The following is a 13,418-nucleotide window of genomic DNA, read 5'->3' on the forward strand; positions in this document are numbered from 1 at the left end:
ATATTAGGAGGTGAATATTTTAGCCTTGCAAATAAGTAGTGGAGTATGGTTCCAGTCTCTCTTATTTTTATCTTTGTTCTTCCCATGTGTTGATGGTTAAGTAAAATTTGAGTATTGTCTTGTAAGTCTGAGTTATAGAATCATAGCATTTTAGGGGTGGAGAGAACTTTTAAAGATTATCTTGTCTACCTTCTCATATTATAGAAAAAGAAATGTTATATTTCATTGATTTTGAGATGTACATTTTCCCCACATTTTAACATGTCTTCAATCATGATGCGTCTTACAATCAGCGGCATCTTAGATTTGATGAAGTACAGTATAAGCCCATTAGAATTGTGACTTTTCCATAAATTCTTAGTGATAGAGTTCCAAACTTCTGCTTATTTTACCCCCACCTGGAAAACTTTCCCCTCTTTGTGCTTTATATCCAAATCCCGCCCAGTTGAGATCTTCATTCCAGGAAGTCTGTTCAGTTTCTTCTTCACCGTGATCCTTTCATCCTTTCTATTGTCACCATTGACTACATCACTCATTTGATAACTGAACTTCTATTTATTTGCTGTATTGTTACTTAACTGTGGTTGTATCTGTCTCTTCAATTAAATTATAAGCTTGTGGAGTTAAGAGAGGGATTTTGTACTTCTTTGTGTCTACTTGATAAATACTCATTGATAAGGTACTATAATTAGTAGTTAACCATTAATACCACCTGAAGCTTAGTTTATAATGTTGTTTAATGTTTAAGAGAACCACATACAAAACATTTAGAATAGTGCTTGGCACACAGTTAAATGCTAGATAGATGTGGAACTCGTACTACTGCTACTATGGCTGCTGCTGCAGCCACTACTCCTGTTATTGTAGTCATCTCTTCTGTGCCAGGCACTGTGGCAAGCATTTTTTATAGGCATTATTTCATTTTTCTTCACAACAGCCTTACAAACTAGGACTCATTATACTAATTTAACATGTTAAGAAACAGACTGAGAGGGGCCGGCCCCGTGGCCGAGTGGTTAAGTTCCCGCGCTCCACCTTCAACGGCCCAGAGTTTCACCGGTTCGGATCCTCAGTGCGGACATGGAGCCGCTCATCAGGCCATGCTGAGGCGACGTCCCACATGCCACAACTAGAAGGACCCACACCTAAAATATGCAACTATGTACTGGGCGGATTGGGGGAAAGAAAAGAAAAGAAAAAAGAAACAGCCTGAGAGATTTGACTGCGTGCCAAGGACCCAAAGCTAAAGTTTGGCAGTTGTGGGTTGAAACCCATACCTCTCGTCTCTCTCCTTTTTTCTTTTTTTAATTTTTTTTTTTTTAAAGATTTTATTTTTCCTTTTTCTCCCCAAAGCCCCCTGGTACGTAGTTGTGTATTTTTAGTTGTGGGTTCTCCAGTTGTGGCATGTGGGATGCCGCCCCAGCATGGCCTGACAAGCGGTACCATCTCCAAACTGGCAAAACCCTGGGCCACCGAAGCGGAGCGCTCGAACCCAACCACTCGGCCCTGGGGCCGGCCGCCACCTCTGTCTCTTAGTGTCCGTGCTCTTGCTGCTCTTTGCCACTGCTTATTAGGTTTTGAGGGTTTTGGTAACTGCCTAGTAAACTGAGGGTAGAAAGAAACAAATGGGTACTTACTGCCCCCCTGCTCAAGGACTTTTCCTTATAAATCCCATGTTTCAAGTGGTGAATAGACCTTGTGAGAAGAAGTAGATGTACAGCTGCCCTTTGCTGCTGACTCTTAGTCAGTTGCCGGCGGCTTGGCCGTTAGTGACAGATGAGTGTGTGACACTTTTTCAGGAATGAATTCCTGTTAGAACAGCTGGCAGAATAGAGTAGTTAATATGGAATTGCATGGCAGTTTGCTCCATAATTCCACTCCCTGGTGTTCACATGTAATTGTGATTGCTAGGTCTCTCTCCTCTCTTAAGTTGGTGTATTAGCAGTCACATCCAGGACTGCAGCTTCTGCCTGCTCCGTGACCACAAGGTGTGTTTGTATATTGCCCTGAGCTGTCAGCAAAACATTTTGCTGACTTTCCTTTTTTGTTGTTGCTCTGCAACCTTTTTTTCCCCTGGCCTTTCTCAGTTGTGTAAATTCGGTTTCTTTTTTGGCCTTTCCATCCCAGAGAGGGAGGAGTTACTGCAGAGAGAAGCTTAAAATGTGAAGTGAGCCATCATAGAGATTAAAATGAGTGGTTAGACAGCTGGCAGGAAGAAATGAGACTTACTCAGTGCCTGATGTGGGATTCAGCTTTGATTATCTCCTTCCTCCCTCATTTTCAAACGTGCCTTTGTATCTAATCCACCAGTGGGTGCTCCACTGCCTTATCTGTAGGGTCTTAACCTGGTTCAGTACTCACCGCTACTTGCAAGAACCAGGAAGGAAAGGTTACAGCCAAGTCCCATCCTCTCCATCCCTAAGTAAGGTAGTAAAGTAGGACTAGGCACTCTTTCATAAAAGCCAACTGTGTGTTCCCATATGGTAGCACATGCCCAGGTTTGGCTTCCTGCCAGGTATTCAAGCTCAGGTACTTGGAGAGGAATGCATTTTGTATCTGTCCTCTTGTCTCAGATTTTTGGGCACCACCAAGTAGAGAGCACTGTTTTCTGTCATTGGCTATAAATAAGAAAGGGAGCTCTTAAAAATGAAGAATACTTCATTGGGACTTGTGTGAGTTATTGACATATTTCTAGTAATCTTGTGAACTGATTTGTTGAGGTTTGATACTTTTGTTTTGTTTTTTGTGTTGGTGTTTGTTTTTCAGAGCAGCTTAGTTGTTTTTCATGTTAAACTCCTGTGTGAATTTAATGCTCAATTGATGATTATAGCTGAAAGAAATCTAGTACTTGAGGACCCACACAAATGTTAGGGGTAAGATTTCTCCATTTTTTGAGCAAAATCATTCATAATTTATATTTATCCAACCAGAGTAAAAGCCCATTTATGGATAGTTTGGGGTATTTCAAACCATTCCATTTTAGTGAATTGGGTATTGCTGGAAATGGGCGTTAGATGGGAAAGTAAAATGAACTTTGTGCCTTTGACTGAAAGTCATCAATGATAACATTGTAGACCCTGTATAATTTAAGTGCATACATAAGAGGGAACTTAGGCCAAGAAGGAGATCTAAGAAATATTTTATGTGAATAAATCTTTTCTTTGGAGCTCAGAATACTTTGCAAACAAAATCTCAGTTTCATATAGCATCTCTCGAGCATTCTTTTAGTGCAGCTCACAGCTGAACTAGAAGGATGAATTGAAACTTTTCCCCCAATTGCTAGTCATCATTAGACTAAGAGCTAGAATCCAGGTTTCCAACTTACAGTTTAAATGTGTTTTCTTTTGGGCAACCAGATGGATCCTAGTAAAAGGAGAGCCTAATTTTGGCGATTTAAGAGGCAGTTTTCTGTGGAATAGTTGATACTAGAAGAAACCAGTTTTGAAGGTAACGGTGATCCCCCAATTTTAGCTTTAAAAGCAAAGCTATGATTAGAGCCTGAAGAGTAATAAAGGTAAGAACAAAAGGTGGTATTGCCCCCAAAGATAATAGAAAGTTATAGAATTACCAGATGTGAGTGGTCCTTGATAGATGTACAGTGTGCTAAAGGAGTAAGATACTGGAGTTTAGAAGTCCCATTTCCTGGGCTACTTGCCCAAAATGAGATCAGGACAAGGAGCCTTACACATTTATTGAATGTAGGTCCGTAGCTGGTGTCATTCCTTTATGAAATTGGAAATTTCTCCTGGTTTTAGATCATAGCAGATAAATTCTTTTTCTTGGCTCTCCCAGTCAGATACTTTCTCTCTCCACTCGAGGAGCTCCATTTCTGTCCTGCTAGCTCCTTCGGACATTGGTCGGTAAACTCATTTGTCGGTAATTCCTTGTGTTTGGAGAGAGTCTGATTATATTTGTAGGTTCGCTGCTACCCTATTCAACAGGAAGTAGGGTATGCTTAAGTCTGTAATGAGGCATTCCTCCTTCTGGTTGTTGCATGAGAGTGAGGACTGCCTTATGCAACACTAAATTCATACTTATTTAAACATTTTCCTAGACAGACTTAGATTACAGTAAGCCTGTGTGTTGTCATCATTTTGAAGTCAAATGATTATTTGACTTTTCAGTTGAAATTCTTGAACCTTTGTGGAATACATATTCTTTAACATAAAGAAATTTATCTCGGGGGCTGGCCCCGTGGCCAAGTGGTTAAGTTCGTGCGCTCCGCTGCAGGCGGCCCAGTGTTTCGTTGGTTCGAATCCTGGGCACAGACATGGCACTGCTCATCAAACCACGCTGAGGCAGCGTCCCAATGCCACAACTAGAAGGACCCACAACGAAGAATATACAACTATGTACCGGGAGGCTTTGGGGAGAAAAAGGAAAAAATAAAATCTTAAAGTGTAAAAGAAATTTATCTCTTGTGGGGCTGGCCCAGTGGCGAGTGGTTAAGTGTGCACATTCCGCTTTGGCGGCCTGGGGTTCACCGGTTCGGATCCCGGGTGCGGACATGGCACCACTCAGCAAGCCATGCTGTGGTAGGCATCCCACATATAAAGTAGAGGAAGATGGGTACGGATGTTAGCTCAGGGCCAGTCTTCTTCAGCAAAAGGAGGAGGATTGGCAGCAGTTAGCTCAGGGCTAAATTTCTCTCTTGAAAGATGAAACTGGTCTACAGAGTAAAGCTCTTCTTGCTTGCCCCATCAAAAGTGCTGTTACTATAAAACAGTGGGAAATGCTGAAGTGAAAGCAGAAGTCCTGTCTGCCATACGTACAACATCCCCACGTGTTCTCATCCCCTGCTACTGCTGATCAGCATTTTGGGGGTATGTTTCAAAGAGGAACTGCCTTGAGAAGCATTTCTGTTGTTTATTGCTATAGCTCAGATATACTTGCTTTTGGATGTGACCATAGAAATATGCGGATGTTATCAGTGACCTCGGCTCCAAATGAAGCATTGTTTATTTATTTATAATAAACAGCTAGTAATAAATATCATTGCCAGAATGAGCAGTCATCTGTCTTTTGTCCTGGTAGTAACAGAAATTGAGAGTGGGCTGCAGATGGGTGCACCGCCCCTCTCACATGCAGCCTTCCTTTATTACTTTCTTCCACCTTCCCAATCCCTACTTCTCACCTTGCCCTGCCCCAGGCTGTTGGGGTCAGATTTGTGAGAGTTCAAAGTGTAGAGTGGATGTCAAAGTCTTCTTTTGACTTTACACTAACCAAATGTGATATATAAATATTCCATGTTAACTTGAAATATACAGACTTGTAGAATCTCACTGTTTCGAGTAACCTGAAAGAACACCTCGTCCAGTTTCCAATTCAAAGCATGAATCTTGTCATGGTACTGACGGTCTAGACTGGTCAGTATACTGCTAGGCCATTGGCTAGGAAGGGATGTCCGAAGTCTTTTTTTTGTTCTCAGACTCATTCTCAAGTCCCTTAGACTGAAAATAGTCAGGGGTAAAGATGAGGGTTGCAGATGAGTCTGGCTGGATGTTTGGAACTGGTCCAAAGCCAAATTTTCCTTTGGGCTTCTTGGGGTAGCCAACTCCCAGATCAGTCTGGGAGCCTCCCAGGGTGTAAATAACTTAACCTCAAGGCTCTGTCTGGAATGTCCTTTGGACCATTCTGGATCCTGCAGGTCTTGATCACTAGATGAATTTAGACCTGGAGAAGGATTTGATTCATGGCCATGATCCACCCCTCTCTACAGCCCCTAGACCTGCCTCTGGCTTAGTGTTCAGAATGCAAGTGGATGTTGGCAAGTGAGGAGGTTATGGCAGCTTTAGTTAGAAGCAAATCCAGGAATTTTAGAGCTTCTTAAAGATCATCTAGCTTAGGGGCCGGCCCGGTGGTGCAGTGGTTAAGTGTGCACGTTCCACTTTGGTGGCCTCGCGTTTGCCGGTTTGGATCCTGGGTGTGGACATGGCACCGCTTGGCAAGCCATACTGTGGTAGGCGTCCCACATGTAAAGTAGAGGAAGATGGGCATGGATGTTAGCTCAGGGCCAGTTTTCCTCAGCAAAAAGAGGAGGATTGGTGGCAGATGTTAGCCCAGGGCTGCTCTTCCTCAAAAAAAAAGATCATCTAGCTTAGTCCTTTTATTTTGCAGATGAAGAAACTGAAGCCTAGAGTGAGAATTATATCATCTTTGATTTAGAAGGCATTGTAGAAATCATCCCATCTGACCTCTCAATGGCGGTATCTTCTTACAGTCTCAGAATATCTCCCCAACATGCCTGATAGCTGGTCATCCAGAAGATAGATAGTACCCAGGAGCTCATACCTGTGAAGAGAATCCATTCTAATATAGGACAGCTCTAATTAAAAGGAACTAACTAAATTGAAATATACTCTCTAACTTTTATGTTCTTAATGGTTCTAATTTAATTCTTCTCCTATGTAACATCCCCCAAGATAAGTCCTTCTCAAACCCCTAAATTAGCAAATATCACTACAGCATATAATTTCCCCAAAGTAAAGTATAACTGAAAAAGAACTTTATTGATTTTATCAAGACAGGACATTCTACTATTTCATGTATCCAAAACTTCTTTTTCTAGCTCAGAACCACTATTTTCTTCGTTTCCTTCATTTTCTCTTTATTTCTGTCACTGGCACTAGCATTTAGCTCTTTTAATGATACTTTCAATAAGGAAAGATAGATTTGATCACTTTGTGAGTAGAACTGTACAGAACTATCAGGAGAGAGCAGCAGATAGGGCTGAAGGGCTGAACTCACCCTGCAACCTGTCTGTGGTTTCTCAGTTCATATTTGCTAGCTGTGGTGGGCCTCGTTTCTATTGTCTCCTTCTCCTGTGAAGAGTTTCCCAATTGGTCTTCTTACCTCCAGCCTTCTCCTGCCCAAATATAAAGTCTGCGCTTCAGTTAGAATGATTTGCCTAAAATGCAAATTTGACCATGTCACTTCCTTAATTAAGTGGTTCTGCAGCACGCAGTGCTCCACAGATTTTCCACTAAACGGCCACTGATGATAGTGGAGCCTTTCTCAACTGGATTTTCATGAGAGAATTAAACCCTAATGCCATTAGACATCCATTGTATATAATGTATTAACTTTTCTTTAATGCATCTGGAATGGTGCTAGTTATGTACTGTCTTGAGGAGAATTGAGAAAATAGTCACTGTAATCATTTTCTTTGTTCTCTGATTCAGATGAGGAACCCAGTATGAAAGAGTGGAGGAGAGAGAGAATGTATGTTCTTCAGGAGGTCCAGAAGCATGGCTGGGAGCAACCTCCAGAAAAAAAAAAAACCCAAATTTTATTGAAGTCTAGGGTTTCATCTTTAAATTTATGTGAATATTGCATTCTACTGTATAATGTGTCCATGGTTAAAAGTGTTTTAAAGTATTTATCAATGAATAAAATGAACTTTACGGTAAGATTTGCCTAGGGTCAGTGGAACTACAAATAACTACCTTTTGTTTAGCCCTGTAGTAAACATTTTGTATAGTGACATTAATTAATGTCTCTAGGAAAATTGCCTAAGATGACACAGCTAGTACGGTGTCAAAGTACTAACCCACATATGTCTCAGCTCCACAGCTTGAAGCTGAGTTTGAGTAGAGTATTGGAAGTTTTTGCCCATTTCTAAGTTTATCGTCACTGGAATGTATGTTTTTTTTTTCTTGGTCAAGTTACTATTGCAGTTTAGATCATGCGTAATTCCATACTTCTTATGCAGACTATATGTAACTAACCTTGAGTATCCAAAAGAAAAATGAGCAACAATGCAAGTAACTCTGTATAACAGGGAATCTTGTCTCTCTTTGGTGGCTCTATTAAATAACTTTTTTTTAGTAGCAGATTTTCTTTTCTCATTGTTTTGTCTTGATAGATATTGACATACTGTCATTTCTTTTTTTCTCTCTTTTATTTTTTATTGAGGTTATGATAGTTTACAGCCTTGTGAAATTTCAGTTGTACATTATTATTTGTCAGTCATATTGTAGGTGCACCCCTTCACCCTTTGTGCCCACCCCCATCCCCTCTTTCCCCTGGTAATCACTAATCTGTTCTCTTTGTTCACGTGTTTAACTTCCACATATGAGTGGAGTCATACAGAGATTGTCTTTCTGTATCTGGCTTCTTTCACTTAACATAATACTTCAAGGTCCATCCATGTTGTGAATGGGGCGATTTTATCCTTTTTTATGGCTCAGTAGTATTCCATTGTATGTACATACATACATATATACACACATATATATGCACCATATCTTCTTTGTCCAATCATCAGTTGATGGGCACTTCGGTTGCTTCCACATCTTGGCTATTGTGAATAATGCTGCAATGAACATAGGGGTGCATGGGTCTGTTTGAATTGCTGATTTCAAGTTCTTTGGATAAATACCCAGTAGTGGGATGGCTGGGTCATATGGTATTTCTATTTTTAACTTTTTGAGAAATCTCCATACTGTTTTCCATAGTGGCTGCACCAGTTTGTATTCCCACCAGCAGTGTATGAGGGTTCCTTTTTCTCCACAACCTCTCCAACATTTGTTAGTTTTTGTTTTGGTTATTTTAGCCATTCTGATGGGTGTAAGATGATATCTTAGTGTAGTTTTAGTTTGCATTTCCCTGATGATCAGTGATGATGAGCATCTTTTCATGTGTCTATTGTCCATCTGTATATCTTCTTTGGAGAAATGTTTGTTCATATCCCCTGCCCATTTTTTGATCAGGTTGTTTGATTTTTTTGTTGTTGAGTTGTGTGAGTTCTTTATATATTATGGAGATTAACCCTTTGTCAGATATATGATTTGCAAATATTTTTCCCAGTTGGTGGGTTGTGTTTTTGTTTCCATCCTGTTTTCCCTTGCCTTGTAGAAGCTCTTTAGTCTGATGAAGTCCCATTTGTTTATTCTTTCTGTTGTTTCCCTTGTCTGAGAAGACATGGTGTCTGAAAAGATCCTTTTAAGACTGATGTCAAAGAGTATACTGCTTATATTTTCTCCCAGAAGTCTTTTGGTTTCAGGTCTTACCTTTAAGTCTTTGATCCATTTTGAGTTTGTTTTTGTGAATGGTGACATACTGTCATTTCTTGAGTACTCTCTAGCTGGTGTTGGAGCTGGCTTTTTTGGCAAGAGGAAGCCATCTTGGTTCCAGGTGAACCCCACCCAGATAACATAGAGTTGACTCCATTTGTATCTGCTTACCCAAGGCACTTGGGAAAGCATAAATGCTAAAGTACCAAGGTGTTAGAAGTTGCCCCCCACTGTGCTCCCAATCTGATATTTACCTAGCCATCTGGAATCTAGTTTCTGTTAGGTGTCCGGAGAAAGCGTCTGGAATGCCCTGTCAGCAGTCACGTTCAACACAGAACTTCAGGGGGATCTGGCTCCTTTAGCTTCTCATAGTAGCTGGAACAAGTACTAAAGTGTTTGCTAGTGAAGGGAGCCACAGTGGCTGTTTTCAATCATCTCTGGCTGTACCCCTGAATTTCTGGTTCTTCCAGCAAGTTTGAAACTTGGGAATGAGAGGACATCCAGAGGATGGTGTACAGAAACCATGAGGTTCTTTTATTTGTAGCCTCCTGCTTCCTTTCCTGTTCTAAACCATCTTTTCACCATGAGTTAGTGAAGATTGCATCTTAGTACCTGATACCCTTTATATTATGTAAAAGAGGAGAAGAGTTAGACTGGAAGGGAAAGTCCAGAGTTTGGATTAGAAAACCTGTTGAGTCAAAGGGGAACTTAGCAGAGGAACGGAATGAAAATTATTTCCTTAGACAGTAGACAAATATTCAGGAAACACCTCTGCACCCCAAAGATAGGCACAGCTGCCACACAGTGACTATTAAAGGGAGGTTCAAAGTTATGAGCAAACAGCTGATTCTCTTGGTTCTTGGGCTGTTGCTCTTGGTGACAGGAAATCTTGTTCCCCAAGCTGCTGGCTTCCTGTTTTATTTTTACTCTTAGCAGATCAGAATGTCCATAACAAGGAGCAGTCTGTTCCAGAGGGTTCTACTCCCCCTTTGAGCCTGAAGGGCTTTTTTTTTCCTTTTGGTCAGATAATATGTTGGTTCACTTTTAAGATCTGTGATGTTTAGCTTGGTTTAAGCATTTTGTATTTACAATCAACTTTTTTGGTGATGAGCTGGTGTTCTAAGATGTGATGTAAGTAAACTTCTGTTTTCCTTTTTTTTTTTTTTAACAAAGAGTTTGCAATATTGGGGACTTGAGGACTTGAGTATGTTACCTTTATGCTTTACCTTTTCATTTTAAGTGAATTTACCATTCTCTGTAGCACAAAAACCATTAGGCTGTTTTAGATTCCTTTAGTTTCACAAGTATGGAAACAGGACCAGCCAGAGTACCTTGGCTGTAGTCATATCCATTTTGTTGAGACTAAAACCCCCTCCTATCCTTGTAGGAATAGCTAGGAATTTGGTAATCTAACTCTAAAACAATAGCTCAGCATGAACCTGAAGTGCTGGGGGATTTCCTAGGGAAAGGGGCTCAGCCTACTGGGTAAGAAACAGTAACTGGAAGGTTTCCGGATCTGCTGCAGACACTTCCTGCTGTCTCAAGAGCCTTTTGGCCCAGGTGTGCTGAACCTAATGGGAGAGAGAAAGGGAGCTGATGGATAGAAGAGAAAGGACTAGGGAATCTTACAAAGCACAGTTTGCTTGGCATCATTTGACATATTGAACATGTAAAATTTTCCATGATATTCTTTCATTCTGTCAATTTACAGACTAGACCTTAGTAGTGTTAATAGATACTGGCAGCTAGTATTTAGTTGTACATTAACAGTAATCCATCAGGGAAGAAATGGAGAAGTTATGTCCTGATGTAGGTCAGTGGAATCACTATTGGCAATTTAATTTCGTTGTGGAGATTATCAGATAACAGAAGCTCTTTTTTGATCTTTATAATTGATCGTCTGGAATCTGATCTGTCCTGGTTATGGAACCCCAAGGATAGGATCTGTACCATCTGGGGCCTGCTGAGTGGCCTGTTTTCTGACCATGCCTCCTTACCGCTGGAGACTCTTGTTGGAGCATGGTTGTTATGGTAGGGTTTTTAGGTTTTTATGCTGGCTGTGTACCTCAGCCAGCAGTCACCAGTTCAGAATTTCTAAACTTATTCAGCAAGCCTTCTAATAGCAAACCCTAAAAGCAGGGGGGTGGTTTAGAAAAGATAGAGGGAGAGAAGATTTTTTTTAAAGCTGTTTTAGATCAGAGCAAGACAAAAGCAAAAAAGACTCACACAGCCCTAGTGTGCCTGGAATTTGTGGTTGAGTAATACTTTCCTGTTATTTCTTTTTTAGGTTGTTTTTCATCGTTCAGAACATTGCCTGAAGCAGGTCCACCATGCCGTTAGTAACGAGGAACATTGAGCCAAGGCACCTGTGCCGTCAGACGTTGCCTAGCGTTAGAAGCGAGCTGGAATGCATGACCAACATCACCCTGGCAAATGTCATCCGACAGCTGGGCAGCCTGAGTGAGTGCCGCAGAGAGCCTGTGCTTTGCCCTCAGGGGTCGTTGGTGCTCTTTATTTAGTTTCCTTCTCCTCCCTTGTTCCTGTTTCTCCCCCTCTGTCTTCCCTAGGTAATGCGGAAAATGTATCCCACCCGCTTCTCCCCAAAGAGAGGCTCCCTTTTGGTATAGATTCTTCCCCTCAACCCTGTCTTCATCTACCACCACCCTCTAGGTTCCTCTGCCTCCCCCTCCGCCTGCTTCAAAAGAAATCTGTGGGAAGGGTGGCAGGAAGGGCTGCAGCAGAAACTGCAGATGGAATGACAGAGCAGAATTCTCTGTGTGTAAAGTGGGAGGTTCACAGAGCAGTATCTTGGGTTGGGGAATGTCTGTAATTGCGCGAGCTGTTCAATATAGCCTGACTTTGTTGAAGCTTCAAATGTGCCAATAGTCTTTATCTAGCCAACACCCCCCTTTTCTTCTCAAAGAGGAGTAAAGCAAACATGCACTCAGAGAGATTCTGGCTGACTTGTCTACCCAGTACATATTTAATTGTACTGCAAGCCCCCAGGTCCAAGTTCAGGGTACAAATTACTTCTGCAGTCTCTGGGGTATTGGGAGTTTTGCAAGCTGTGTGAACACACAGTGACACAAATTGTAGCTGGAGCCCTTCTTCTCTAGGAGGAAGATGGGGGTTAGCCCAGTCTGTTTTGGAGCTGAGGGAAAGCGAGCTCAACTGAAAGTTTTTTTTTAATTGGCAAGAATGAATGAAACAGCCTTGGGTGGGGTACATGCTTGTGTTTTGGATTTCATTCTGAATCCAGCTGACTTTGTTTGCTTGAAGCTGAGGTATAGGAAAGGCAGACGCTTGGATAGGCTCTGCATTTGTTTAGTGCCACTCCAGCTCCCATAAGACCCTCCGTCAAAATGCCATTTTAGTGATCTTCCTTAGCAAAGGCATCTTGGTGTGAATTATGTCAGACACTCACCCTCCTATTGCATCACTGCTCTTAGTGAAGGCAGTGGAATATCAAGAAAGCCTGCATTCCCCCAGATAGTAATAGGCCCTGCCTTTAAAATAGGGGCCCAAGGAGATAGAGCTCTGTGACCAGATGATGTATGGGGTCTGAGATTCCTAAGCCTTCACCTAGCTCAGAGGCCATCTCAGTTGATCCAGGGCTTAGGGAAACCTGGATGAGGCGCCACGAAGAAATGAAACCCTGCCAGTGTCTGTCTTACACAAAGGAACACTGACAGCAGTGCAACAGCAGTGCGGCTGACAAGGAAGCACATGAAGGCTGCAGAGAGCTGCACCGCTTCTTAAAAGCATCATTTCTGCTTCTGACACCCTGACAAGGCCAAATGGGTGGAAGTCAATCACACACTGGTTCCTTCTCCATAGGACAAAGGACATCTAGCTAATGATGCTTCTTATTCTCACTCAGCAGGAGTTTGCTCTCTCTCAGGTGTTTTTCCAGGGTAGTGTTGATGGATGCCGTTGCTCACTCTCCCACTTGTGATCAGACCACTCTTATCTTGAGGAAGTTGATCTGAGGGCCAGGGTCAGCTTGTGCCTGTGGAAACAAGATTTCTTCCCATTGTAGAGCTAACTGACCCTTTATTCATCCAATAAACATGTATGGAACATACTTTATGTGTCAGATGCTGAGAGGATACACTGATAATAAGAAATGGTCTCTGCCTTTCAGGAACTCATAATCTACCAAAGGAGACAAATAAATAATTCTCAAGGGGAGAGGGTGAGAAGGGAACTCACATTTGTTGATTGCCTACTTTATGCCAGATTTTGAGAGGATCTTGACATAGATTATCTCGTTTAATCCTCTCAGTAATCCTGTGAGGGTAGATGGTGGTATTCCCATTTTTCAGATGAGGATATGAAGGCTCAGAAAAGTAGGGCACCTTGCCTAGAGAGACAGCAGCCAGTAAGGAGCAAAGTCAGACTTCC

General features: G+C 41.8%; 1 protein-coding gene across 6 annotated transcripts in view; it reads left to right on the top strand.

Moving 5' to 3' along the window:
- Positions 1-13,418, top strand: part of WASF2 (WASP family member 2) — a 64,667-nt gene that overhangs the window by 32,928 nt on the left and 18,321 nt on the right. For 5 of the 6 annotated variants that reach the window (XM_014853595.3, XM_044770142.2, XM_070510621.1 and 2 more), the window contains one exon: positions 11,302-11,474. In XM_014853595.3, coding sequence (XP_014709081.1) covers positions 11,345-11,474 — 130 coding nt within the window. In that variant the 5' untranslated portion in view covers positions 11,302-11,344. Of the gene's footprint in view, positions 1-9,946; positions 10,146-11,301; positions 11,475-13,418 lie in introns of those variants that run through there. The other variant, XM_070510623.1, reaches the window with a different exon arrangement.

This window comes from Equus asinus, chromosome 5 (genome assembly GCF_041296235.1).
Source record: "Equus asinus isolate D_3611 breed Donkey chromosome 5, EquAss-T2T_v2, whole genome shotgun sequence".
Classification (NCBI taxonomy): Eukaryota; Metazoa; Chordata; class Mammalia; order Perissodactyla; family Equidae; genus Equus; species Equus asinus.